General features: G+C 42.7%; 1 protein-coding gene across 2 annotated transcripts in view; it reads right to left on the bottom strand.

Annotated features, from left to right (window-relative positions):
- LOC147708470 (solute carrier family 22 member 2-like) overlaps window positions 1-26,844 on the bottom strand; it is a 545,897-nt gene that overhangs the window by 18,128 nt on the left and 500,925 nt on the right. The window contains exon 10 of one of the 2 annotated variants that reach the window (XM_086927158.1): window positions 19,978-20,077. In XM_086927158.1, the coding sequence (XP_086783284.1) occupies window positions 19,978-20,077 (100 nt within the window). Of the gene's footprint in view, window positions 1-19,973; window positions 20,078-26,844 lie in introns of those variants that run through there. The other variant, XM_086927159.1, reaches the window with a different exon arrangement.

Below are 26,844 nucleotides of genomic sequence, written 5' to 3'. Positions count from 1 at the left end.
CCAGTCCTCTGACATTCCACGTCAGGAATTTAAATGTTCTATCCATCATTTTGATGTGTCTGTAAGGTAAGATTTCTAAAGCGATAAGCCTCTGTGTATTGTCCCATCGCATAATCATTCTTCGTCCATCTGAGTAGTCTCCCGCCCCAGAGTCTTGAAAAAATAAACAAACTTCCCAACTCAGCAACTTCCCCAACTTACTGGGCAGTACCACCAACCCGGACGCCTCGTACCAAGGGACACTATAAGCTGCTGGTTCCGCCCCCATACCCAGTTCTGTGTTCAGAAACATATCAAGATAGCAACGCTGCAACCGGGTCACAGTCATACAACCCCTGGACCCTACATGTACAGTCTGTGCATTACAATACATTATCGTAAGAAGGAAGAAAACAAGCATAGTACGCCCCAAAACATATTAGTTACTTGCCCCAGGTAGTAAACCCTGGGAGCCAGAGGGCCGAACACCGGGTCCCACCCCACAACCCACCAACACAACAAAAATAAATTCACGGTTCACTGACAAAATATCAATGTTAAAAATATAGAAGTAAAAAATATCGATGCAAAAACTATAGAATGCTAAAATATCGACTCTCTTTACTTAAACAGGTAAGTACAAAAATATTGATGTAAAAAATATAGTTGTAAAAAATATCGAATTATATATATATATATATATATATATATATATTCAATGAAAAAACCATTGGTTTTAGGCCATATATAGTTAGGGATTTGCATTTACAAAACCTTATTTTACTCGCATAAAACCATTGAAATTCCATATATAGTTAGATGCGCTAACTATATATCGCGCACTCGCAATCCACTGCTGATGATGTCACATATTACATCATTCATGACATGGTCAGTGACATCACTGATGACATCACTGATGACATCATCCAGTGACTGTATGTTTCTGTAAAGTTAAAATATGTCTTACATATTGAAGAATGAGTGGATGTATAAGTGTCTGGATGAAGGATTTAGTAGGTGCATGACTGATTGTATGAGGGAGTGATTTAATGTGTCTCACTGAGTGCATGGGTTAGTGATTAAACTGTATTAATTTGTGCATCATTATATCTGTTGTTCTGTAAACTGCTGCATGTGTTGATCAGTAGCTATATGAATAACTATATGGGTTATTGATTGGTTGCTCAAGTATTTGTATGGGAGACTGAGTATGTGTGTGGGTGGCTGGGAGGTGTGTGACTCTGTGCATAGATGTGTAAGCAGTTGATTCACTAGGTGTATGAGTTCAAGAGTGCATGTGGAAACAGCTATATGGGCGGTTGACTGTGTGCATGAGTGTATTGGTGAGTGAATGGATATCTCAGTGCTACATGTCAAAGTAAGTACATATGTAAAACACAGTACATGTGAGAGTTAACATATATAAATAACTGTGCATAAGAGCCAGTGAATGTGTGAGTGGCTGTATAGATCATTGTGAACATGTATCAAGGATTGTATAAGAGAGTAAATATGTGTTAGAATATGTTTCAATAAGTAAGGTGTGTATAACTGTATAGTTGAGGAATTGGAGGTGTGTTTGATTCTTTGCATGACTGTCTAGGTGTATGAGTAACTCCATGAATGAGTGACAGTCTGGGAGTGTCTGTTTTCACTGAGTGTATCTAAGGATATATCAGAGTCTGTAGAGGTTCATCGTATTAACACATGAATGATGTCATCTGTGATGTTGTCAGTGATGTCATTTGAGTTGTCATTTGAGTTGTCATCAGTGATGTCATTTGAGATGTCATCAGTGATGTCATTTGAGTTGTCATCAGTGATGTCATCAGTGATGTCACTGACCATGTCATGAATGATGTAATATGTGACATCATCAGCAGTGGATTGCGGGTGCGCGATATATAGTTAGCGCATCTAACTATATATGGAATTTCAATGGTTTTATGCGAGTAAAATAAGGTTTTGTAAATGCAAATCCCTAACTATATATGGCCTAAAACCAATGGTTTTTTCATTGAATTTTCAAGGTTTTGTAAATGCAAATTCCTAACTATATATCGACTATAACCTATGGTTTTTTCAGTGAATTTCAATGGTTTTTTAATAGCAAATATGAAAAGCTTTAAAATGTCAAGTACGTGATAGATAAAAACATTTTCGTATTTATGCACGCTGATGTGCTTTGAACGCTGCACCCCCCCCCTCCCCTCTTTTCTCTTAGTAGTACTCTCTCTTTGCAGATAGTGAACGGTAGTTAACGCAGGCCTTTGCCCCCGTTGTAATCCGTCGTGCCTGCTTGTCTCTCCATTTGATTGATTGTTATCCAAGCATTTACTGTTTTAGAATTGGTTCTCTTTGGATCATTCTCTATTTACAAACAAGCACAAAGTCACAATACTCTGTTTAGTCTTTGCAGATAGTGAAAAATCGTGTAAAAAAATAAAAGTAATCGAGCAAAATCAGTAGGCCACTAATTGGATCTCTTTTTGACCTCGCTAAAATAGAAATATTAGGAACAACCCTTCATGAGAAATACGAAAATAGTGAGATGAACTGAGCTCCACACCATGAGGGCTGCAAGACAGCTCGACTCCATCACCCACCCCACCCAAAATAACGACAAACCCTATGCAAATATTAAAAATATAGACAACACACCAGCAAAGAAACAGGGTAAAACATTTTATTAAATAACTATTTACATAACTATTTTATACTTTTTATTGCCCGATCCGGCTAGCTCAATCGATCGAGCATGAAACTCATGCACTCTGATAGCAAGCGTTGCTACTGATGCTATGCAGACCAAAACTGGTTTTCAGTTTGTACATTTTTCTAGATTTTTCAATCCAAGGTTGGTTGACTTTGTAGAACGATGGCTTCAGATTTTCAACATACGGTGTGGTGGCGCGGACTGGGAGGGGGCGCTTCGCTCCTGCCCCCTCCCCAAGTAAGATTTTCATACGTGAAAGTACGTTAATGGTTTTGGTCCCTGAGTTGCTTCAATGTCACTGCCATTCTCAAATGGCATAAGTTCTGGATGTTGGGTGCCATAGTTCAGAGTTCTGAGCAGCGCTTGTAACACTGTCTGAAGCTTATTTCCACCTACTGCAGCTTCACTATTCTCAAAGTAAGTGAGTGTCGTTTGTGGACCTGACTGCATTTGAAAACAATGTGATATGTTACCTTCCTAAACAGCTTGACGGAGGCCCCCGAGGGGCGGTGTGATGGCCATGGACTCGGAGAAGACGCTTGGCTCCGACCCCCTCCCCAAGTCTTATAGCACTGGTGTAGCCTGAGATCGCCCCCGACATAGGCGGCCGGCTCCCGGGGTCCGGCGGAACTTTTTGCCTTTTGATGACTCTTCTATTCTGGACCTTGTCCCACAATCCGTTTGACCTGAAGACACGCTGTAGTGGGGCGCCCCTTTACCGTTTCAGTTGCCATTCCGCCCCCTTTTGCTACACTGTGCCTCTTCCGCCATTCAGCTGTTTACCGCCCGCTCTTGCGACTACAGCGTCTCGCTCACCATGTAGTTGAGTTGCTCCCGCTCTTGCAGTGCAGCGATAGGCGGCTGCCACAGGACTCTCAAAATGGCGGCCGGCTCTTCGGTTTTGGGCCTGGTCCACTAAAATGGCCCTGGGACACCTTTGAACTCGGACGCTTCCCTGATAGGGCTTGGGTCCCATTCTCGAAAGCGTCCCCTCAGCCGTGAAGATTCTACAAAAGTCTTGGGGGCCCCCGACTCCCGCAGGCTTCTGGTGGGGAGCGGCTGCCATGTCTGCTCGTGGAATGGCCACGACGGAGCTCACGGACAGCCGCTGGAAGAGATGTATCAACATATATGAGCCTCCTCAGCCACCCTCATGAAACATAGGGGATTAGGATACGTCTCCCGCACCCCCTTATACCTAGTAATTTAATTAAAACGAAGCACAAAATGGCGAATTCTCGTTTCGCTACCAGTTTGTGGCCCAGTTCGCGGCCCGTGAAGCGCTTCTACCGTGAAAAATCATTTTTTTTTATTTTCCCCACGGGACCCTTTAATAACCCCAACATCATTCCTAGGGGGTCAAGAGGGGTCTACCTTGCCCCCTTTCATTAAATTCCCCCTTCGTTTTTCACCTCTTCTTCTCTCTCGATCCTACCGAGAGATAAGATGGCGGCCGCTCCGGACTGTTTAGAATGTTGACAGACACCGGAGAGCCAATCAGCTTTCTGCGCTCAAAGTTCCGTTTCGCGAAAAGTAAGCGAACCGGAGCGCAGCCTGGAGCGCTGTTACAGATATATATCTTGTTTTAAACGTTAATTTCTCAAAAACTACTGGAGCACATATATTGAGACCTAGCAAAGGCACACCGGGCTAACAGTCCCTACAATTTTGCCAAGTTTCGTGCAAATCCATTCAGCCGTTCGAGCTAAAAGTGAGTCCAACCGCCCTATGGAAATTAACATGGAAAAACGCGTTTTGGGACCCCCCTTTTTTCTCGGCCCCCCCTCGACAAAACCCCCCCAAATTTTCAAGGGCTGCTCAGAAACAAAATGTGCCATTTTCCTGAAAATTTCAGCCGATTCCGTCCACAAACGCCAAAGTTATTAGACATAGAATTTTCAAAAATCCCATAGGGAATAAATCCTAACTATATATACCTACTGGCGATAGCCAGTAGATTATATATATATATATATATATATATATATATATATATATATATATATATATATATATATATATATACATAGTAAAATAAATATTAACTATGTTAAATAATGAAATTAAGATAAAAAATAAAGTAGATTTATTATAAATTTAAAAATATACAACAGTAGGGAAACTGTTGGACTGCGGAGGGGTAAAAATTACTATTCCCACTCCAGTGAGTGCAACAGTAGGGAAAGTGTTGGATAGCTGTGGGGTAAAAATGATTATTCCCACTCCAGTGAGTGCGACAGTAGGGAAAGTGTTGGATAGCGGAGGGGTAAAAATTACTATTCCCACTCCAGTGAGTGCAACAGTAGGGAAAGTGTTGGATAGCTGTGGGGTAAAAATGATTATTCCCACTCCAGTGAGTGCGACAGTAGGGAAAGTGTTGGATAGCGGAGGGGTAAAAATTACTATTCCCACTCCAGTGAGTGCAACAGTAGGGAAACTGTTGGACTGCGGAGGGGTAAAAATTACTATTCCCACTCCAGTGAGTGCAACAGTAGGGAAAGTGTTGGATAGCTGTGGGGTAAAAATGATTATTCCCACTCCAGTGAGTGCGACAGTAGGGAAAGTGTTGGATAGCGGAGGGGTAAAAATTACTATTCCCACTCCAGTGAGTGCAACAGTAGGGAAAGTGTTGGATAGCGGAGGGGTAAAAATGATTATTCCCACTCCAGTGAGTGCAACAGTAGGGAAAGTGTTGGATAGCGGAGGCGTAAAAATTACTATTCCCACTCCTGTGAGTGCAACAGTAGAGAAAGTGTTGGACAGCGGAGGGGTAAAATTTACTATTCCCACTCCTGTGAGTGCAACAGTAGGGAAAGTGTTGGATTGCAGAGGAGTAACAATTCATATTCTCACTCCAGTCAGTTCAAAATTAAAAACAAACACAATTTTAACAATAAAAATATTTAAAAAACAAAATAAATTAAAAAAAGATATAAATATGTTACAAATTCTAATACAAATACATTCAATATTAAAAAATTTAGGAAACATAATATAACATTAAATACATATAACAAATACCTACAAATATTATAGTAAATATAATAAAGAAGAATTTCCAAACAAATACATATTTTTAATTAAAAAGTATTTAGAAACAAAAACATTAATTATTAAATAAATTAAATTTTTCTTTATTTCCTACCCTATAACACTAAATCCTTAAAGAGTCCATCTAGCACTCGATTTTTAATATTCTTTTCTTATTTATTCAGTTCGTTATTGTGCAGCATTAACCCAGTGTTTAGTCTGGAAACACTTTGAAAACATGTGAAAAATTTGGAGTCAGCGGACAATCCCGCTGGCTAGGTGGTAATGTTGTGCACACTTTTACTAGAACCTCCTTGGTTCTCTTCTGGTATATTTATAGACAATAATACTCCATTCAATGTGTTGTTCTTGTTTCAATCTTTAGTGTTTATTTCATCAATTAACATTAAATACATATAACAAATACCTATAAATATTATAGTAAATATAATAAAGAAGAATTTTCAAACAAATACATATTTTTAATTAAAAAGTATTTAGAAACAAAAACATTAATTATTAAATAAATTAAAATTTTCTTTATTTCCTACCCTATAACACCACACAATTCACAACCCAAATCTAAATTAAAACAAATATGTATTTCCTCAACTAACATATTTAATTACCAATCAAAGAAATATTAATAGTTAAAACAAATTAAAACTCTTAAAAATGATTTAACGTTCCACCTGTCACCCCTATAATCCCCACAACCCACAGCTAAAATTAAACTGTAAAAATAATTTACTCCCCACACTGTACCCCTATAACAATAAAACCCACATATAAAAAATGAACAAATACCCTAATTAAATATAAACTAATTAATTAATATTAATGACCAACTCATTTTTAAGTCAATCAAAATTACTTTCCACCCTTTACCCGTATAAATCCCACACCCCACACATAAAAGTAATTACACAAATTCCATATTTAATTTTCAATTAATTAAATATTAATTAGCACTAATTATTAATGAATTATTAATGAATTGAACATAATTACTTCCCACCCTTTACCCCATAAACCCCACAACTCACACTTAAAAGAAAATCACATAATTACCACAATTAACTATCAATTAATTAGTTAATATAAATTAACAACTAATTAATAATTCATTAAACATAAATCACTTCCCACCCTTTTCCCAATAAATCGCACAACCCGCACCTAAAATTAATAACACAATTTCCATAAATAATTTTCAACCAATTAATAAATATAAATTAACAACTAATTATCAATTAATCAAAAATAAATTACTTCCCACCCGTTACCGGTATAAACCCCACAACCCGTACCTAAACAAATTACACAATTACCATAATTAGGTATTAATTAATTAATAATATTAACAACCAATTAATAATTAATTATAAATAAATTACTTCCCACAGTTAACGCTATAAAATCTAAATTAAATAAAAAAATAAAAATCATTAATTTATTATAATTAAATTACTACCCCCCGATAAACCCACAACCCACTACGAAACTAAAAAAATGCAAAATTTCATTAAAATAAAATTCCTAACTACTAAAAATGTAACACATATAAACTAAAATACATAACACTATTTAAAAAATCTAAATTTTAAACATCTATATTTTAGCAAACAATATTAATGACTTCTATATTTTTAAAACTCTATTTCTTACCTTATATTCGATATTCTGGACCACAATATTCTTGCTGTCGATATTTCTGAATCACGATATTTCCAGCTCGAGATGTGTGTCAGTCGACATTTCCAACTTGATATTCTGTCTCAGCACCTAAATTCACCATATCATACCAGATCAGGGGTCAGTAAATATAAAACTTAATTATACAAATGTCTGTAGGCAGTCCTGTCCATATCGCCATTCATCAGAGCCCCGATCCATGTATCCTGATGTAGTAGAGAGAAGGAGAACTAGGAGAGGCCATCATCTGTGCTAGAAGAGTGGTACTCCGGGCGCTATGTCTGTCCTCTTGATCATTTAAGGTTATTGGCCGGGCATTTGTGTCAAGCAGTGTTCCATCCGAGCAGACCTCAAAGTGACCCCGATCCATTTGTAAACCAATTCGCGCAGGCTTTGCAGCTCGGCGTCTCTGGCGTGAGGATTTGCACCTGGCGACGAGGGTTCATAACCCCAGAGGATTGGGAGACAGGACCCTGGATCGTGTCCTCTCAGTCCGATGCCGCAGCAGCCGAGGTGATGAAGCGTACCTTTCAGGGCCGGACTGGGAACAGAAACCAGCCCTGGCAAACTGCTCAGCTGTCCTCCCCCCCCCTGGGGTGAGGGGGAGTGCACCCGAGCAGTTTGCAAAGGCCGGTTTCAGCTGATTTTGTTACCGGGGGCCGATATTACTGACCCCCGGTTACAAAAAACGGACCCCCAGGGGCCCAAAACCGGTCCCCACCCTAGCGGCCCACCGGGGAAACGCCTGATGCCTGCTATTGCCAGTCCGGCCCTGGTACCTTTCTTTGGTGTATTACTCTGAGTTTTGCTGGGAACATCAGACTATAGCGAAGGGTATGGTCTCAAAGCCTTCACTTGACAGCTTAAAAAGTTTGTTGTTCCTGTACCTAAAGATCCACCCTCGTATGATAGGCGAAGAAAGAAAACAGGTCCTGGAGTTGCATGTGTTTCCTACATTGGTGGGAAACACTTAGTGTTTTTTAAAAACCCCTCAGGGTTCATGGCGTAATCCTAAAAAAGGTGGTGGCCCGTAAAAGTTGTAATCGTAATCGGGTGCCCATTGTTGAAGAGGGCCCCCCCCATAGACATGGGTCCTTATTGGTATTGTTGAAAGGCAGCGGGGCCCTGGTATCCACCCCATCCTCTCCGTCTGGGATTATATGGTCTTTGGTACTGTTGGCCTACTCTCTGGTTCCTGAAGGAATTCTTCCTAATGGAATTGGACCTGTTGGAACTATTGTCAGAAGAGTCGCTATCCTGGTCACTGTTATAATCCTTTTGTACGTAATCATCTCTGGTGTAGGGGTAAGCTCTCTCATGGGTAAAACGTTCATTGTCCTTTTTAACACCTTGGCTGCTAGGCGTTTTCCCCCCCTGTGCTGGAAATTGCTCCTACTATGTATTCATGACGAGCTCAGCTCGTCATCAGCACAGCTCAACTGTGCATCATGACGAGCTGAGCTCGTCATCAGCATCGAAAGGGTTAAGTTTGTTGAATTTACTTTGCTTGAGAGTCACTTCAAATTCTGTCATTTGCTGGTTAAGTTCCTCAAGGCATTTCTTTAGGACAGCGTGGGACTGGTAGGACTTCAGTTGTACCTCCAGTTTTTTTTTTTGTTTTTTTTTTTAATTTTTGAAAACCTTTATTGTGCATTTGGAAAAGAACAAATACGGGCCCACAACCATCAGGCCAGCCACGGATACTGTTAAAGCACAGGCGCATGCAATACGGCGACACAGTAACACATTATTACCATAAACAAGCATTTAAAAGTTACACTGTAAATCGTCGTGATACCATGTCTCAGGAGCAATGAAGGTTAATTTTAAATGGTTTTTTTGTTGCAGCTATTAAAGTTCGACTTTTCCGTTGTTTAATTTTAAATTATAAACCAAAGACTAAGAAAGCAGAGTCTGTGTAGGCGTAACATGACCTTAGCGACAAATTCACCACGCAGTCCAACAACCCAAAAGACAAGTCCCCCCAGGCGGCATGGCGGCTCAAAGTGTGTGCAGCAGGGGTATAAGACCTAACAACCTAGCCAATGTCCACCATCACCCGCCCGCTAACAGTCCCAAACACGGACCCAAGACAGAATAAAGAAGAAGAAACGAAACGAAGAAAAAACAAGGCACCATAGAAACTGAAACCAGGAAACTAAAAACCCATCCCCCAACCCCCCACCCTACACGCATGCAGAGGCTACGGCCTACCCCCCCCCCCCCCCCCCCCAGCAGTGTGTCTGTCGCCCAATAAACCCGAAATATAGAACAAGGAAGAAAAAGAGGAGAAAAAGAAGAAAAATTACAATAAGACCTGAAATATAGAGAGTAAGAAAGGAATATCCCAATCTAAAACTCCCATAGAATTACCGGAGGAGGGCCGATCGTATATTTCCGTAACACCCATCATGTACAGCATCGGCCGCCTCACCCCGACCCCTATTCGACACACAGCCAACATTCAGCTCCCCCGTCTATCCCTAGCAGTCTAGGCAATGCAATCCGCAAACATCAACCTTGTCCCTTGCGGTCCAGTGTTCCAGTGAGGTATAATAGTGGAGAAGCCTTGTGGAACAGGAGAGGCAGCCGGGATGACCAATGCGAAACAAGGCACCGTCCAGCAATGTCCATCCCTTATAGAGCCATTTGAGCCACAAGTGTACCAAACGAAGCAGCGCACAGCAGTAATCCTCCGGCTGCGAACAACCAAGGCGTAAGCAGCATGCCCAGAATAGGAGCGCCAGACATTCCACCAGTTCCCAAAGGAGGCACCAAACATGGCGTCCAGGGGCGACTCCCCAGCGTCGATGCAGGGCCAGGAAGTATACTTTCCTCAACTGTTGTGGCAGGCATTGTGGCGATGGGGAGCGGCTCTCCCACCTTCAACACCTCCATGCAACTCTGGAGAGGCAGCTCGCAGCAGTCGAACCCAGGGTGTGGCGAAGTGCCCTGCACGCTAACACCAATTCGGCCAGTCGAGAAGTGCGGGGGCAGAATGGCGTCTAATCGGCCACCCAGGTCCCGGGCATCGCAACACAGGGAAGCCCGCAAGTCGTCCAGGGCACTCAGGACATCTCCGATATGGAAGGGCATCTCGAGCGAGAATGATGAAGCAGCTCCCTGAACCCGGGGCTCACAGACGAGGTGCAATCCCCGTGCCCAACCGCCAGCATATATTCCCAGCAGCCGATCACCACACCGGTACTCTGGCGAGTTCAGCCAGTGCGAGGGGACCGGGGTAGCACCCCTCACTCCAGCGCCATGCACAGTGGCAGGACAGCGGCGATTGCAACAAGTGCCCGCAACAGTTACCAGCTCCGAGCACTCCTCTCAAAATGGCCCCCTTCAAGTCACTGGAAGACAATGGTCTGACGGAGGCATCCGGGGAAGCGGATACAATTGTTGCAATGGGGCGATGGAGTCGTGGAAGCGTGGGCAGCCGATGGAGAAGTGTCGCGCTGCTGCGGGAAATCTCGAACAGCTGCCGCGTCCCGCCGGCCGTCTCCGTCACGCTCTCAATGGCCGAAGGTATCTGGAGCAAAACGGCCGCCTCCGAGAACAAAGGACCGTCCCCGTCGGCAAACACCAGCAAGAGAGCAAGGACGTTCAGACACTTCTACCGCAGGAAGACCGACTGGGAGCACATCGCTGGAACCGGCGTCGCTTCCCAAGACCGATACCGCCTCACGAAGACAGGATGGCTCACAGGAGGAAGAGCGGCTCGGTAGGGAAGCAGAGTAGTCGGCGGAGCCGAGGGTTCAGGCGGCCATTACGGTTGCCAGCTAGGCTCCTCCTACCTCCAGTTTTTTAATGTCAGTTTTTAATTCTTGCGCTATCCTCGTGGCAGTCTTTATGATTAGAACTATGATTAAAACTAACCAACCTCTGGTTCAATGCCACGGAATGAGTGACCAGTCAATACATAATACTATTTATGTTGAGACATGTGAGTAGGGTAGGGATCTGTGCACCCATCCTGAAGAAGAAGCTTTACGCTTTGAAACATGTTGATGCACGCAGGAGGTTATGTATATTAAATACACAAGAAACCTCCATCACACCATTTTAACAATACCAGCACGGAGGAATATTAAAACTCTTTTTAGTCCTCACTTGCCAGGTATTTTTTAACACTCACCGCTCACTACCCTCATACACCACACATAGCGATGACATCAGCGCTCCCGCGTATTCTTTGGTTAGTAGCACACCGCGTTCCATAGAGGGACGCGAAGACCCCTATGATGAAGCATGACACCATGGGGCCTTTTGGTGTGTGAGGGGTATTTAAAAACACTAAGTGCTTCCCACCAATGTAGGAAACACATGAAACTCCAGAACCTGTTTTCTTTCATCGCCTATCATACGAGGGTGGATTCTATTTGTTCTTTAACTATAATTGGGGATTCTGAATTTGCCCCATGTGTCCATGTGGACACGCTCTCACTCCGCTCCCGCCCTTGAGTTGTATGTTGGTCCTGGACCTTCATGGTGTAGTCTGGGAACACAGAGATTGGATGACCCTCATAGTTTAGTGAGTCCTTTGCACAAATGAGCTGCAGTATTGCGCCTCTGTCTCTATAATCAAAAATCCAGGCAAACATGGCTCTTGGCAGGGCACCAGGATGGGGAGGCAGCACCACTGCTTGGTGCACTCGTTCCACCATGAAAAACATAGATAGAGACTGTGGGCCCATGAACTCACTGATCCATTCTTCAAGGAACAGCTCCACTAACTGTCCCTCTACTCTTTCCAAAAATCCACCAAAACGGAGGTTATTCCTTCTTGAGTGACTCTCCGCTTCTTCGATACCGTCCTCCAGGTGGATAATCAATTTTTTGGAGACAGGATACCATCTCGTAGAGGGACGCTACCTTCATCTGCAGGTCTGACACAATACCCTTTGCTTAAGTCACATGGTCTGCCACTCCACGCAGGTATGCACACAACAGGTTGAAATCAATGTCCACAGAGTCTATTTCAGTGACTAGTTACATACGAGTACCCTGTATGGCTGCCATGAGATCAGACAGGGTGGGTGAGGTCTTTTGTTTGAACTGGCGTTGGTGGTTACTCAGTTGTTGAAGTACTTATTTCTCCAATGGTCCCCGCTGGTGGAACGATCTGTGTGTAATTGTCAATTTTGTTGGACTGTGTGGACCTAGCCACCTTATCTTTCCCCATAAGGCCTCTACCAGCAGCCACATGTATAACAATGACACCACACACCTTTCTGGAAGGAAGCTACTGGCAGGCACATAGATGAAAATGGGGGATGAATCAACTCGCATTCTCCTGCAAATATTGAGATACAGGTGTTATTCAGTGCAGCAGCAAGCGGACTCAGCACACTCCCAGGTGCCCCTCCTCCCGCTTTGCACTGTGTTTCTAGTTTGCAGGCCCCCACGCATGGGGAGGACTCCGGGGTCAACCTGTGTTCTGTCCGCACAACAGGTGACAACACGCTGTTTGAGGAAGGGCTAATCCCAGGTAGCACACTCCCCACCAGACTGCCAAACCGGTTATAAGTCTGTTTACTCCGGGCTTTGTCCCACAGTGTCCCAGTCTAAGGAAAGGGGCACCAGACCCAGAATTCCTTTAGTGTATGTGTTGTTTGGCAGGATGAGATAACCAGCCCTCACGTGGGCAGCAGCTTCAGCATGGCAGCAGCTAACTCTGATCAGGTCCACTCCAGTGCGGGCCGATGTCCGTACCCCCAGGACACTACCCCTACCTCACTCTTTAGCCTCCTGTTTCTGAAGCCTCCGGATGGGCAGCAGGCCACACTCCCAGCCCGAAACACCGCAGCTACAGAGTTAGGCGCGTCTTGGTTGACTCATGGGGGTGGAGGGAGGGAGATGCAGGCTCACGTCCGCCGGGCACCGCCGGAGTCCTGTCGCACAAGGATTACTCAGGTCCAGCTGCTCTCTCCATTGCCAGATCTGTATAATGACCGGATTCCCCAAAAGGAAAACCCATGTTAATTTCAAAGCTAAGGCCCATATTTATGACTCAGTATGTGTCGCTCTTGCACCATGCAACGTAGTGCAAGAGCAATTCAAACCTTAAGCTATATTTTTTAAGCCATGCAAAGCCACTTTGTGTTGTTCTAAAAATATGGAGTCCTCAATGCAGTGCCAATAGCTGCATTGTGTTACTGTGCCCTAGGTAGGCATTCAGTGGGCAATGAGTGGTTGTTCCCACGCATCTCCCATTGTTTTTGATGCATTCTCAGATTTACAAGACCCTGTAAACCTGGGAATGCGCCTAAATAATTTGCCTCCACAGGGGAGGTGTAACAAAGAGAATTTCTCCTCATTATTTCCTCTTTCTAGAAAGAGGAAAAAGCCTATCAGAATTCTTTGTGGGCAGTAAGGCGCCCCTTCCTGCACAAAACAATCCTGCCTACAACACAGCCACCCTTGAACCATGGTGCCTGTGTTGGCACTAGTGTGGCAAAATAGCACCAGCGCAAGGGAAAAGGACAGGAATTTGTCATATTGGATAACTACGGCACATTCCATCCCTTTCCTTGTGACGCAGGCAGCACAGAAAGTTGACTTGCTGAGCTGCTCTGCACCACTAAAGTATATAAATATGGCTTACATTTTTTATCACTTAGCCAGTCTCCTCCTGGCTTAAATTTTGGACACAGCTTTCCACACATTTGGTGCTAGCAATGAGTGCGCTCATCAATACATTGTGAGATGTTTTTCAATGTTATGTTTCTTAGCCTCAACTTATGTTCTTAGCCTCAACTTATGTGCCCTCCCAGGTTATTGCAAGGCAAGTGGAGTCAATGGCCGCTGCTGAAAGAGATGATGGGCATCTGCAAGAGCCTAAATGACTCTCATTTTCCTCACACCCTCAAACACTTAGTCACTCCAGTAAGCTAAGTAAAACATTGGGAGTGCTAATCAACATAACCCTTTAAGTAACTCCACAGTTAGAAGCTGCTTACAAAAGTATTTTTTTCCAGATGATTCTGGCAAAGATGCATTATTGATACAGTCCTGCTCTTAACTTTGTCATGTTATCATAAGGTTCTTAAACCATTCCAGGGTGGAAAATGCCAAGAGTGTCACCACCACCCGCATCAACCACCTGACCTCCTGGACCAACGTCAACAACGACTAAACACACAATATCATGAGCTCCATCCACTCAGGATCACCGTCCGACCCCTGCCCACACCACATATTCAAAAAAGCAGACGCAGCCATCGCACCCCAACTACGGAAAGTAATCAACATCTCCTTCAAGACAGCTACTTTCCCGGAAATCTGGAAGCACGCCGAAATCAACGCCCTTCTCAAGAAGCCCAAGGCGGACCTCAAAGACCTCAAGATTTTCCGGCCCATCTCCCTCCTCCCGTTTCCGGCGAAGGTCATCCAGAAAATCATCAACACACAACTGACCCACTACCTCGAGGACAACAACATCCTAGACCCATCCCAGTACGGATTCCGAAAAAACCACAGCACTGAGACAGCCCTCATCGCCGCCACAGACGACATCAGGATCCAACTAGACAACGGCGAACCATCAGCCCTCATCCTCCTGGACCTGTCAGCCGCCTTCGACATGGTCTACCACTGCACACTAAAAACACGCCTCCAAGAAGCCGGAATCCAAGAGAAGGCCCTGGACTGGACCACATCCTTCCTCTCCGGCAGAACCCAGAGCGTCTGCCTCCCCCCCCTTCCGCTCCGAAGCCACCGACATCATCTGCGGTGTACCCCAGGGCTCATCCCTCAGCCCGACGCTGTTCAACATCTACATGGCCCCCCTGGCTCACGTCGCCCGCCAACACGACCTCAACATCGTCTCCTACGCCGACGACACCCAGCTCATCCTCTCACTCACCAAGGACCTGCACACCGCCAAAATCAACCTCCATGAGGGAATGAAGGCTGTCTCCGAATGGATGAGAGGCTGCCGACTAAAGCTGAACTTGGACAAGACAGAGGTCCTCATCCTCGGATCCACCCCCGGCGCCTGGGACGACTCCTAGTGGCCGACCACACTGGGAACAGCACCGACACCCACCGACCATGCACGCAACCTAGGAATCATCCTCAACTCCTCCCTCTCCATGTCGAAACAGGACAACGTCGTCTCCTCCTCCTTCTACAACACCCTCCGCATGCTCCCCAGGATCTACAAGTGGATCCCCACCCAGACAAGAAGAATGGTGACAGAGGCCCTCGTCAGCAGCAGGTTGGACTATGGCAATGCACTCTACGCAGGAACCCCGGTCAAACACCTGCGACGACTGCAACACATCCAAAACACCTCAGTCCGACTGATCCTCAACGTCCCCCGCCGCAGCCACATCACCCCCCACCTGAGAGACCTACACTGGCTCCCAGTGGACAAGAGGATTACCTTCAATATGCTCACCCATGCTCACAAAGCACTCCACAACTCTGGACCAGCCTACCTCAACAGCAGACTCAGCTTCTACACCCCCCCCTGCCAGCTCCGCTCCACCAACCTCGCCCTCGCCAACGTCCCCTGCATCCAACAAACGACCTCCGGCTGCAGATCCTTCTCCTTCTTCGCCACCAAAACTTGGAACACCGTCCCTACCCACCTATGACAGACCCAAGACATGCTCACCCTCAGAAGACTCCTCAAGACCTGGCTCTTCGAGCAGTAGCAGCACCCCCCCCCCGCGCCTTGAGACCCTCACGGGTAAGTAGCGCGCTTTATAAGTACAATGATGGATTGATTGATTGATTGATTGATTGAGCATTTCGAATAAATCTCTTGAGGAATCTACAAATAGCCCAGAATGTGGACATCAGATTGACCACAAACCTCCACTAAAAGGACCATCTATTAGAGGCCTCTTGTAAAATGTAGTGGCTCAGTGGATCCTATTTAGGATCTTATTTATGATATGCAAATGTAGTGTAGGGATATCCCCTCAGTAACTCAAGGACCTCACTCTCTATATGCACCTGCAAGAGCTTTAGATTTCTTGAAAATTAACGCAGCCCACAAAATAGGAGTACTGTGGCTACAGTGGGATGTTGTAGCCTTCAAGTGAGGGCTTCAGACTTGAGAAACACTCACAGAGTAGGGGCCCCAAACCAACGGGGAAATACCTGGTGGAATCAAATATCTGTCCCGCCCTGGTTGGTACCCACACGTACAGGTTTTTGCCTATTCTCTCCATTTTGCTGCCCCTCCTTAATAAACCCGTTCCCTTCCTTAATTCTAAATTGACAAGAAAGAAAAAAAAACATACCTTACTCTAGTGCGGTGTGCACCCTGATTATATAACGCAGAATATCTATGGCACAGAATATTAAGGACAAAATATTGAAACTGAAATATTGCCAAATAAGTAAATATAGATTTCTCTATCTAACTCCACATATATGCTACTTAGCAATATACATCTTCAAGGTACAAAAGAAGTGGAGTTCGGAATAGTAAGTAAATGAATACTTCCCTATATGAACTTAACTTTCCATATTTTGTCCCTCAATATTCTGTCCATGATATTGTTGTAGGTCGATATTGAGGGGTCCAAATTCACTACTACAACCCTCGAGTATGTGTCATCGATATAAATATAGTTTGCGCTTTGAATATTTCCATAATCCTTTATTTTATAAATCTGGATGTGGCATTAATTGTGAATGCAAAACCCTCATGAACTGGGTCCAAATTGAATAATTGCTTTTATCTGACCTTAATACAATATTTAACTCAATCAGTCATGGTTTTTTTTAAAGCACGCTACTCACCTGTGACGGTCTCAAGGCGCTTGGGGGGGGGGCTGCTCCGTTCAGTCGAAGAGCCAGGTCTTGAGGGTCTTCCTGAAGATGTACAGGGTGGGCGCGCACCTGATGTCGATCAACAGCTTGTTTCGGCGAGGGTGAGGTCGGCAGATCGGAGGTTACCCTTGGGTACGTGGAAGGACATTCTGTCGTTGAGGTATTGGGGTTTGGTGTTGAGAAGGAACTTGTAGGCGTGGGTGATTATCTTGAAGGCTACTCTTTTTTCGTTAGGGTAGCCAGTGGAGGTTATGCGGTTGCTGGGTGATGTGTTTGTGTCAGGGGATGTCGAGGACGAGTCTGGCTGCGGTGTTCTGTATGGTCTGGAGTTTGTGGAGTAGAGACTTGTTGATCCCGGCATAGAGGGGGTTTCCGTAGTCCATTCTGCCGGTTATGAGTATGTGGGTGACCTTCTTCGTCGATTCATGGGGGGTCCATTTGAAGGTCTTTCAGAGGATGCGGAGGGTGTTGAAACAGGTGGCGGCGACTGCATTGACCTGTCAGGTCATGGTTGAGGGAGGAGTCGATTATGATGCCGAGGTTTCAGGCGTGGTCCGTGGGGTGGGGCTGTCAAGGGCAGTGGGCCACCAGGAGTTGTCCCACGCAGAGGGGGAGGTCCCAAAGACAAGGACCTCTGTCTTCTCTCCGAGTTGAGCTTCAGGCAGCTGCTGCTCATCCAGGATGCGACGTCCCTCATTCCTTCCTGGAAGTTGAGTCTGGTGGTGATGGGGTCCTTGGTGAGAGAGCGGATAAGTTGGGTGTCATCGGCGTAGGATGACGGCGAGGGGGGGCCATGTAAATGTTGAAGAGGATGAGGCTGAGTGACAATCCTTGGGGTACTCTGCAGTTGATTTCTGTGGGTTCGGAGAGGAAAGGTGGAAGTCTGATTCTTAGGGTTCTGTCGGTGAGGAATGAACGGTGCCAGTCGATGGTGGTTTCCTGTATGCCAGCTTCGTGGAGTCTGGCAGTGAGCGCGCGGTGGGAGATGGTGTTGAAGGCTCCGGAGAGGTTGAGTAGGATCAGGGCTATGGTGTGGCCTTGGTCGACGAGGATGGGGATGTCATCTGTGGTTGCGAGAAGAGTGGTCTTGCTGCTGTGGTTGTTGCAGAATCCGAATTGGGAGGGGTCGAGGATGGAGTGATCTTCGATGAATTTCGTTAGTTGGATGCTGACACTCTTCTCAGCGACTTTTGCCACAAAGTGTAGGAGCGAGATGGGGTGGTAGTTCTTGAGGTCTGTGAGATCTGCTGAGGGTTTCTTGAGTAGGTGTCTGACTTCTGGGCATTTCCAGTTGTGGGGAAAGATGCCGGTTTCGAAGGTGACATTGATAGTGCGTTGTAGTTCTGGGGTGATGGCGGCTTTGTGGAAGATGTGCTGGGGCAGGGGTCCTTGGGGTCTCCTGAGTGGAAGCTTTTCATGGTTCATGTGGTGTCTTCAATGGTGACTGGGGTCCAGTAGGAGAGGGTAGGCTGGCTGACGTTGCTGGCGTAGTGGGGGGTTTACGAGTCAGGTGTCTGGTCATTGGAGTCGTCATAAAGGCCCTTGATTTTCAGATGTAAGTAGGAGCCAAGCTTGTTGCCGAGGTCCTGGGAGGGGTTGATGTCTGAGGTTTCGCTAGTGGGTTTGGTGAATTCCTGGATGATGCTAAAAACTGAAATAGAGTGGATTTTAAAATGTTTGGCTTAAACTGCATTAACTGTGTACTGTGGTTTTACATTCCATGTAATGGCTGAATATTCCAAATTACACTACTGTTTTATAATCTTGCTGAAGGGCCAAATTGAACGGTGAGTGTAGAAAAAAAAGGTTGATATTTGTGCAAAGATTAACATTGTTGTTTCACTAAACTCAATGTAATATTTTTTATATTTTACTGTGCCTAAACCAAACCCACACAAAAATAAATTACCTAAAGTAATTTGGTGTTGTTTTAAAAATATACTGAGGACCTTAGGAGCTGAAATCTATTAACTACAATCATATATTTGCCTACAACCTTATGTTTGAATGAGTAGCAACTACCCTTAACAAGTTAATTATGATTACTATGTGTTAAATGACTGTAAAGTTTTAATACGCAACAATAAAGATGATTATTATTACTATAGTTGTTATTAATTATATTATTGTTTCTTATTATAGTAATAATTAACCTCCTCATCATTATCACCATTATACTACCTTCATAACAAAGTTCCCTGTATTATAATAAAAATAATAATTCCAATAATGATAATAATGATGATAATAGTATACGATGGTGATTATTATTATCATTATTATTATCACCATCACCCTCCTCACAATCAGCATAATACTGCATTCATACAGGTTAACTTTATTCCATCATTTCATAATGATAATATTAATAATAATACCAATAGCAATGATAGCGTTTATTATTGTTATTATTGATAATAATAATCACGCTCATCACCACCACAATTATCATCATTCCACCTTCATAACAAAAGACCCTCAAACTCAGAATGAAGTTGAAAAAGTCCTTGAAAACTAAAAGAAATCTTTCAGGTTGACTTTCTGTTAACAATATCTTGCTCTTTTTGCAGCACTACCAACATCTCACGTCTTCCATGTAAAATGTGAATAACTAGCATGGTTCGCAGGTAGGAAACTGTGCACAAGCTGTCGACATGTCAACACAAGCTTGTGTGAGTTAAGATTTCTTGGAGGTAGACTAGGTTCTTAGTATCTCAAGATTGTTTTCTCCCAAACTTTATCTGAGAGTGAGTACTTACCTATGCAGGTTTTCTGCTTCTTCAATAGTCTCAGGCAGAGCTTTCCCTTTGGTCTCAGGTAGGACAAAAACCAATCCACCAGCAATCACTCCAATAACACCTAGAAAAAAGTATATTTTATGCGTTTTAATATATATAAATGAATACGTAGATTCAGTATTTTGTATGAATAAAAATGAACGCAGGCTGCAGGATCTAAATTTTTAAACAATTATTATTTTTGGGCTGTTGATGCCAAACCAAGTCAAGAGCAAGGGCTCAACTGAAGGCCAGAAAAAAAGCAACTACATCACGGCTGCATACTGAAGGAACCTTTATATCTAAAATATCTTGTTATGAAAGTTCAGGATAAGTTGGTTTCTAAAATGCCCTATTTTGCTCGAGTGTCATGGGCATGCGTATGTTCAGTTTGTTCAAAAAGTCTGCCACTTACATTAATCTTGCATTTTTGCTTAGTTTCCATCAAACTGCGTTTATCACTATGTTTAATTCCCATTTTGACCACAAGTTTGATCTTTACTTTAACTCAGCTAAGGAACTATAAAACATTCTACATTGCTTGAAATGCAGTGGTTAGGATCCTCTTGTGCAATTAGTTAAGCATTTGTTCATTATGAATTCTTTTGAGCCCCTTTAATCATGATAACATCTGCGTCTACTATTAATTGACAATCTGTAGTCTGTGAGATCAGATTGTAGTCACTTCATCATATGATCTGTTGAAGAGGGCCTAAGTGATTAAGTTACCTGCTATATCCCATGTTTTCTGCAAGAAATTCTGGGTCATTTAGAGTTTTGAGGATTCAAAATGCATGGCTTACCTAACTCATTTGGTAGTTAGGGAAATACAGGTTTTCCAATGGCAGAGGGTCAGCTGACTCCAATGGCAGAAACACTTGAGCCAACTACTTGTCTTACCAGTGCTGCTAAGTCACAGTGATGGCAGATCCACCCAATTAAAGGCAAAGTAACTGCAACTCATTTCCAATGACAAAGAAAACTAACGGTGGCCTCCACAGGTAGGGGTATAACACCTTGCATGCTGTTGTCATTGATTTTTTTTCCAGAAGCAAAACTCAGTTTTATGGATTTGCTACTGAAACAAAAACCCTCCTTTGAGGGTTTCTTTCTGAAAAGGAAAAACAAATGCTGAGCAGATGAAACTGAATACAGTGGCCTGCTTGCGTTTAGGCGAAGTACGAATCCTACTACCCCTTCGAGGTGGAACATATTTCAACCTTGAATCAGTGTTGTATTACCTTTAGAATTGGAGGTGAAATCATCTTCAGAATTAACATGATTAAGACCCGATTGAGACACAACGTTCTCAGGAAGTTTATAAATTCTTGAGATTTCCACCAGTTTTTTCCATTGACTCTTACAGCACATCGAGCAAGAGCATCAACTCTTACCAGAGAACCAAACTTTGATAAACCTTTAGGTACATTATGAGGTGACTTGATTTTGACCCAGTCACCTATTCTAATTCTTGAATTACATTCTTTAAAATTATTCAAATTGGACTGACTTGACAAGCCATTCCTCTCAGGGGAACCCTCTTCCATAGCAGTCAACTTGGATAAATTAGACAAACCACACCTCTCTGAAGAGTCCCTCTTCTGAACAAAAGAGCCTCATTTTTCATCCATGCAGGACAAAGATGGAATGATGCTTCTCTACCTCTTAGTATTCTAAACAGGCTTGATCCAGTGACAGTATTTGGTGTGGTACGATGTGCCCACGGCATACTTTGAACTGCCTCCTTGATATCAATTTTTGAAATACAGCCCATTGAATACATTCCACAAGAATGCGGGTAGTCCTCTCAATAAAACCATTGGCCTGTGGATGATAAAGAGCCACCCATTTGTGGGTAATACCCGATTGGCACAAAAAATCTGACATTTCTCTTGAAGTAAATTGTACTCCATTGTCTGAAACAATTTATTTTGGGAATCCTTCTCTTGCAAATAGACTCTGAAAAAACGTTATAACTTCCATTGAATTAGGATCAGACATGAAATGAACCTCCCACCACTTACTAAAATAGTCAGCAACGACTAAAGCAAACTTGCACTTAGATGGCAAAATGTTAAATGGACCTACAAAGTCCACTGCCAATTTTAACCAGGGGCCATCAGGTAGCATGACCTCTTGGATCGGAGGCGAGAATATCTTTATAACCATATCGCTTGAATTACATGTCAAACAATCTTCTACCACAGTATTAATTTGACGATCCATAGAGGGCCACCAATAATAACTGCAAATTCTCTTTTTAGTATTAATTAGTCCTAGATGTCCCTCATGTCCAAAATCAATAATACAATTTCTCAATGATTCAGGTGGAATAAACTTATCACCTCTCATAATCATCCCACGCTTCTCTAAAGTGAGTTCATCAGCAATTTTTGCAAAAGGAGAAGATGTTTTTCTTTAGGCCATCCTGAAACAATGTAATCTTTTAAATTTTTGCAAATTAAATCATACTCCATAGCTAAAAACCATTCTTGTTCAGTAAAACATCCCACTGAACAAGCATCTACAGCAGCAATTAAACATTCTTCATCAAAATTCTCATCCAAATCATGAGAAGACAAAGGAATCGGAAACCTAGATAAAAAATCAGCTCTCGTGTTTTTCCCTTCTGGTATATGTGCAACCTGAAAACTGTATTGTAATAACTTAGAACTAAGTCTAGCAATCCTTGGTGTATGATCTTTCACAACTTTTCCTTGCAATATGGGAACCAGTGGTTTGTGATCTGTAAGGAGATTAAAATTTATTTCCCACAAAAAAACATTTGAACCTCTCAATGGCCCAGCAACATGCTAGTAACCCACGCTCAATTACAGAGTAATTTTTTTTCACTTGGTCGTAAACCCTGTGAGTCAAACCCTACAACCCAATTCTTTCCCTTGTTTAATCTGAGAAATCATACCCCCCAAACCATATAAACTAGCATCAACTGACAGCATACATTTTAAATTATGATCAAATGGTGTGAGAATTTGACAAGACCCCAACTCCTTTTTTAAACAAGTGAATTCATTTTGACAGACTTCTTCCCATTTGAAAACAGCTCTTTTCTTAAGTAAATCTCTCATGTGTACAGTTTTCATTAAAAAATTTGGAATAAACTTGGAATAGAATTCACACATACCCAAAAATGAAGATATAATTTCTTTTGATGAAGGACTGGGAGACTCAACAATGGCCGGAATAAGACCCTCCCTGGGTACAATTCCTTCACTGATATGTGATGTCCTAAATATTCAATGGATTGTACACCAAAAATACAGTTGAGTTTATTCGCTACAATACCATTAGCTTCTAACCTTTTCAAAACACAACATACATTTTTGTCATGTGACTCTTTAGAATCTCCTGCTACTAAAATGTTATCTTGTTACACCACCGTGTCAGTGACATCCTTTAATACCATTTCCATTATGCTTTGAAATACAGACGCCGCAGAGGCTAGCCCAAATGGCATCCTCTTAAATTGAAATGTACCTATGGGTAAAACAAACGCTGTCACATGTTTACATGCAGGGTCTAATTGAACTTGATGATAAGACGATGCCAAGTCGATCTTTGAAAAGTACTTGGCACCAGCAAACTTAGACAATATGTCATCGATACGAGGAAGCGGATGAGAATCCACCCAAATTTCACTATATAACTGCGTAAATCAATGCAGACTCTAAGACTTCCATTTTTTTTCCGTCTCACGACCAACAGAGACAACCAAAGAGAAAACTAAATAGGTTCAATTACACCAGATTCACATATCTTCTTAAGTTCAATTGACAAATCATCTCTAACACTAAAAGGCACATTACGTAATTTGTGCTTAATTGGAGTTGCACCTTCTTTTGCCTTAATAAAATGTTTGAATCCAGAAATGCATCCTAATTTATTTCCAAAAACTTTAGGAAATTTGTAAAACCATGATGTAGATGTACCCTCAACACTGTGTTCCACTACAGAAACTTGTTCTTTAGTGCCTGGCCTAAGTGTCATGCCAAATAAACCTTGATGGTACCATCCTAAAATATTGAGCCCTTTTTTAGCCACATATACTTTACTCTAAATGTGTTTATTTTTAAAAACCAAAGATGTTTAAAAAAAACAGATAATTCGATTTTCCTTCCTTCATAAGAAACAGGGCTCCTATCAGGTGGACTGAGTAATTTTTCATTCCATGACTTCTCAAACAGTTCATCTGTAATTATTGTCATGCGTGCCCCCGAATCAACCAATAGATTGAGGGGTTTATTATCCACTAGGATCTCGACCACTGGATCAACACAATCTTCAAAGCCATCTTTGACGACAACCACTAAATCAGATAAAGAGCTAACAACTTCAGATTCACCCTCATATGACTTTTCCTCTTCGTCATATACCACACTCACCCTTCCTTTGTAGTTACACACTTTAGCTAAATGACCCTGTTTTCCACACTTGTGACATAATGCCGCCTTAGCTGGACATATTTTAGAATTAGGGAAAGGAGCTGCAAAACCACATTTACCACATACATTTTTTGAACCAGAAATCTTTCTTTCAAATTTGTTAGGCACATGTTTTACACCTTTAGATTCATTACCTGGCTTAAACGATGGGGCTTGAACTTTTTCATTTTTCTCTTTAACCTCTTGAACAGCTCCAACTACATTCTTATCTGGTTTTAACTCCTTCTTTGACTTTTGAGACAATTCAATGCTCTTAACTATAGAAATGGTCTCTTCTAATGAAGGATTTTTAAGAGTAAGTAACTTCTCTTGCACTTTTCCATCATTAGTATGAACCACAATTTGATCGCAGATAAGTTGCGATGTAAAGTGTTCAAATTCACACTCAGCGCAAGAATGCGAAGTGCTGCAACATAAGCAACAATGCTCTCATCCTTTTCTTGTTCTCTAGTAAAGAACTTATGTCTAGCTACCACTAGGCTGCTTTCCACATCAAATTGTTTTGTAACATTTTAATAGCTTGTTGATATTCATCTATTTCCTCCTCACCCTCACCTACTTCAAAAGGAGGAAGATTTTCTAAAACTGCCTGCCCCTCAAAACCTAAATTATGTACTAATATAAACCGTTTCCTCTGAGCACTAAACCTGCTCCCTCCCATTGCCCCTAAATATTTCTCAAAAGCTCTAAACCACACTTTTCACCTGACAGGTGGATCCCCTGGAAGCTGCAAAAATGGGGGAGGAGCTTGTACATTCTGCATTGACAATTTTATAATAATAATAAATATTCTACTATACACTAAACCTGCAGCACTGCAATTAAAACAGGTTAGATAAGACAAGTTACCAATATATCATCATCATGTATAATATACCAACATCCGAATACTTTAAAATTTGACACCTTTGACTCAGTTTCACAGTCGTCCAAATAAAGAATATTCCTTGACTTCCTTAAAATTATATTTCTTGAAAGTCGTCACAGTATTTTCTTTGCCTTCAATAACTTAAAATATTTTGTTACCGTAATTGACAACAGCAACTAAGAAAATGCCAGGGTAACCAAAACAGCTCCCTTCACAAACTGCAAAAAACAATTACTAAGATTCATAAATCACCAATTTGCGTAGAGATCACATAAAGAAAAATGAGCGCTGTAACTGTCATTGAGATATTACAATATGAGCTCCGTAACCGTCAGAAACCACACTGACAGAATTGATCTCCGACCTTCAGCACCGACGTGAACGTTGCCTTCTTCGTTTTGACAAAAATCGCAGCAGACGTAGAGACAAACCTCAGCACCGATGTGAACGTTGCCTTCTTCGTTTTGACACGAATTGCAGCAGACGTAGAGACAAACCACAGCGTCAAAATTAACATCCAACCTTCTGTGCAAGAGTAAGTGTTGCCTTGAGCGTGCTGACGCGAAATACAGCAGACGTTCAAAGAAAAAAAAATCACGACCGGAGCAGCGTTCACACAGTTCACGTAGCGAAGATTCGAGGATGTTGGGGATGACAACATGCTCGCTCACCAACACTATAGAGAGTTCGGTTATGTCACCATTCACTCTCTGACCACGGAGGAGAGAACATTAGCTGAGACTATAAACCGTCGACAGCGACAAAGGGGTGAGTCACAATCAAGTCCAAATCTTTTGAATTTCCGAGCTCAGAATAGGAAACTGATGCATCCAACACAGAACTCACGTTACCCCAATGTTGCCTCAGGTCGCAGCTCATTGGAGAATACTTTAGATTAAAAGAAGTGGAGTATTTTCTTCTTTGTATAAATCTGAGATAATAACAAACTCTCTGAATCTTGACTGAGTTTCCAAATGCTTCTTGTTCAGAAATATGCTGAGATCCAGGATCCCATCAGCATAATTACTAGAAACGTTGTGCCAATGATAATCTTCCAACCTTAAGTGTTCCAGACTCAAGTTAAATACATTCACTGACACAACTGAAGCAGTGACACACGTGGGTAGATAGACTAACGGCCAGTCCTCGTTGTCAATTTGAAGTAATCTCAAGGCATACAATAATGTAGAGACATGTATACTTTAATGACCGTTAGTCTCAGCAGCTCCAGGAAACTGACAAATGATCAGAGAAGGTGAACCTTCAAATCTCAACATTCTATTGCTATAGGGATAAGGGATGACATAGTGTAAGCAGTACTAAAGGGAGAAGATAGATTACTACACAAATGCTGAGCAGACGAAACAGAATCCAGTGGACTGCTCGGCATTAGGAATGACTAAAGTGCTTCTACTGTACAGACAGATGCACTTTCTTGATGGTGAACCCTGCCATGCAGGCAGAAATATCTAAATCCGACAGGTGGTCCTTCACCAGGAGGCTGGTGGGCTGTTTTCC

The sequence above is a fragment of the Lissotriton vulgaris genome, chromosome 6 (genome assembly GCF_964263255.1).
Source record: "Lissotriton vulgaris chromosome 6, aLisVul1.2, whole genome shotgun sequence".
Classification (NCBI taxonomy): Eukaryota; Metazoa; Chordata; class Amphibia; order Caudata; family Salamandridae; genus Lissotriton; species Lissotriton vulgaris.
Note: the sequence above shows the minus strand (reverse complement) of the source record. Positions and strands in the feature narration are given on the sequence as shown.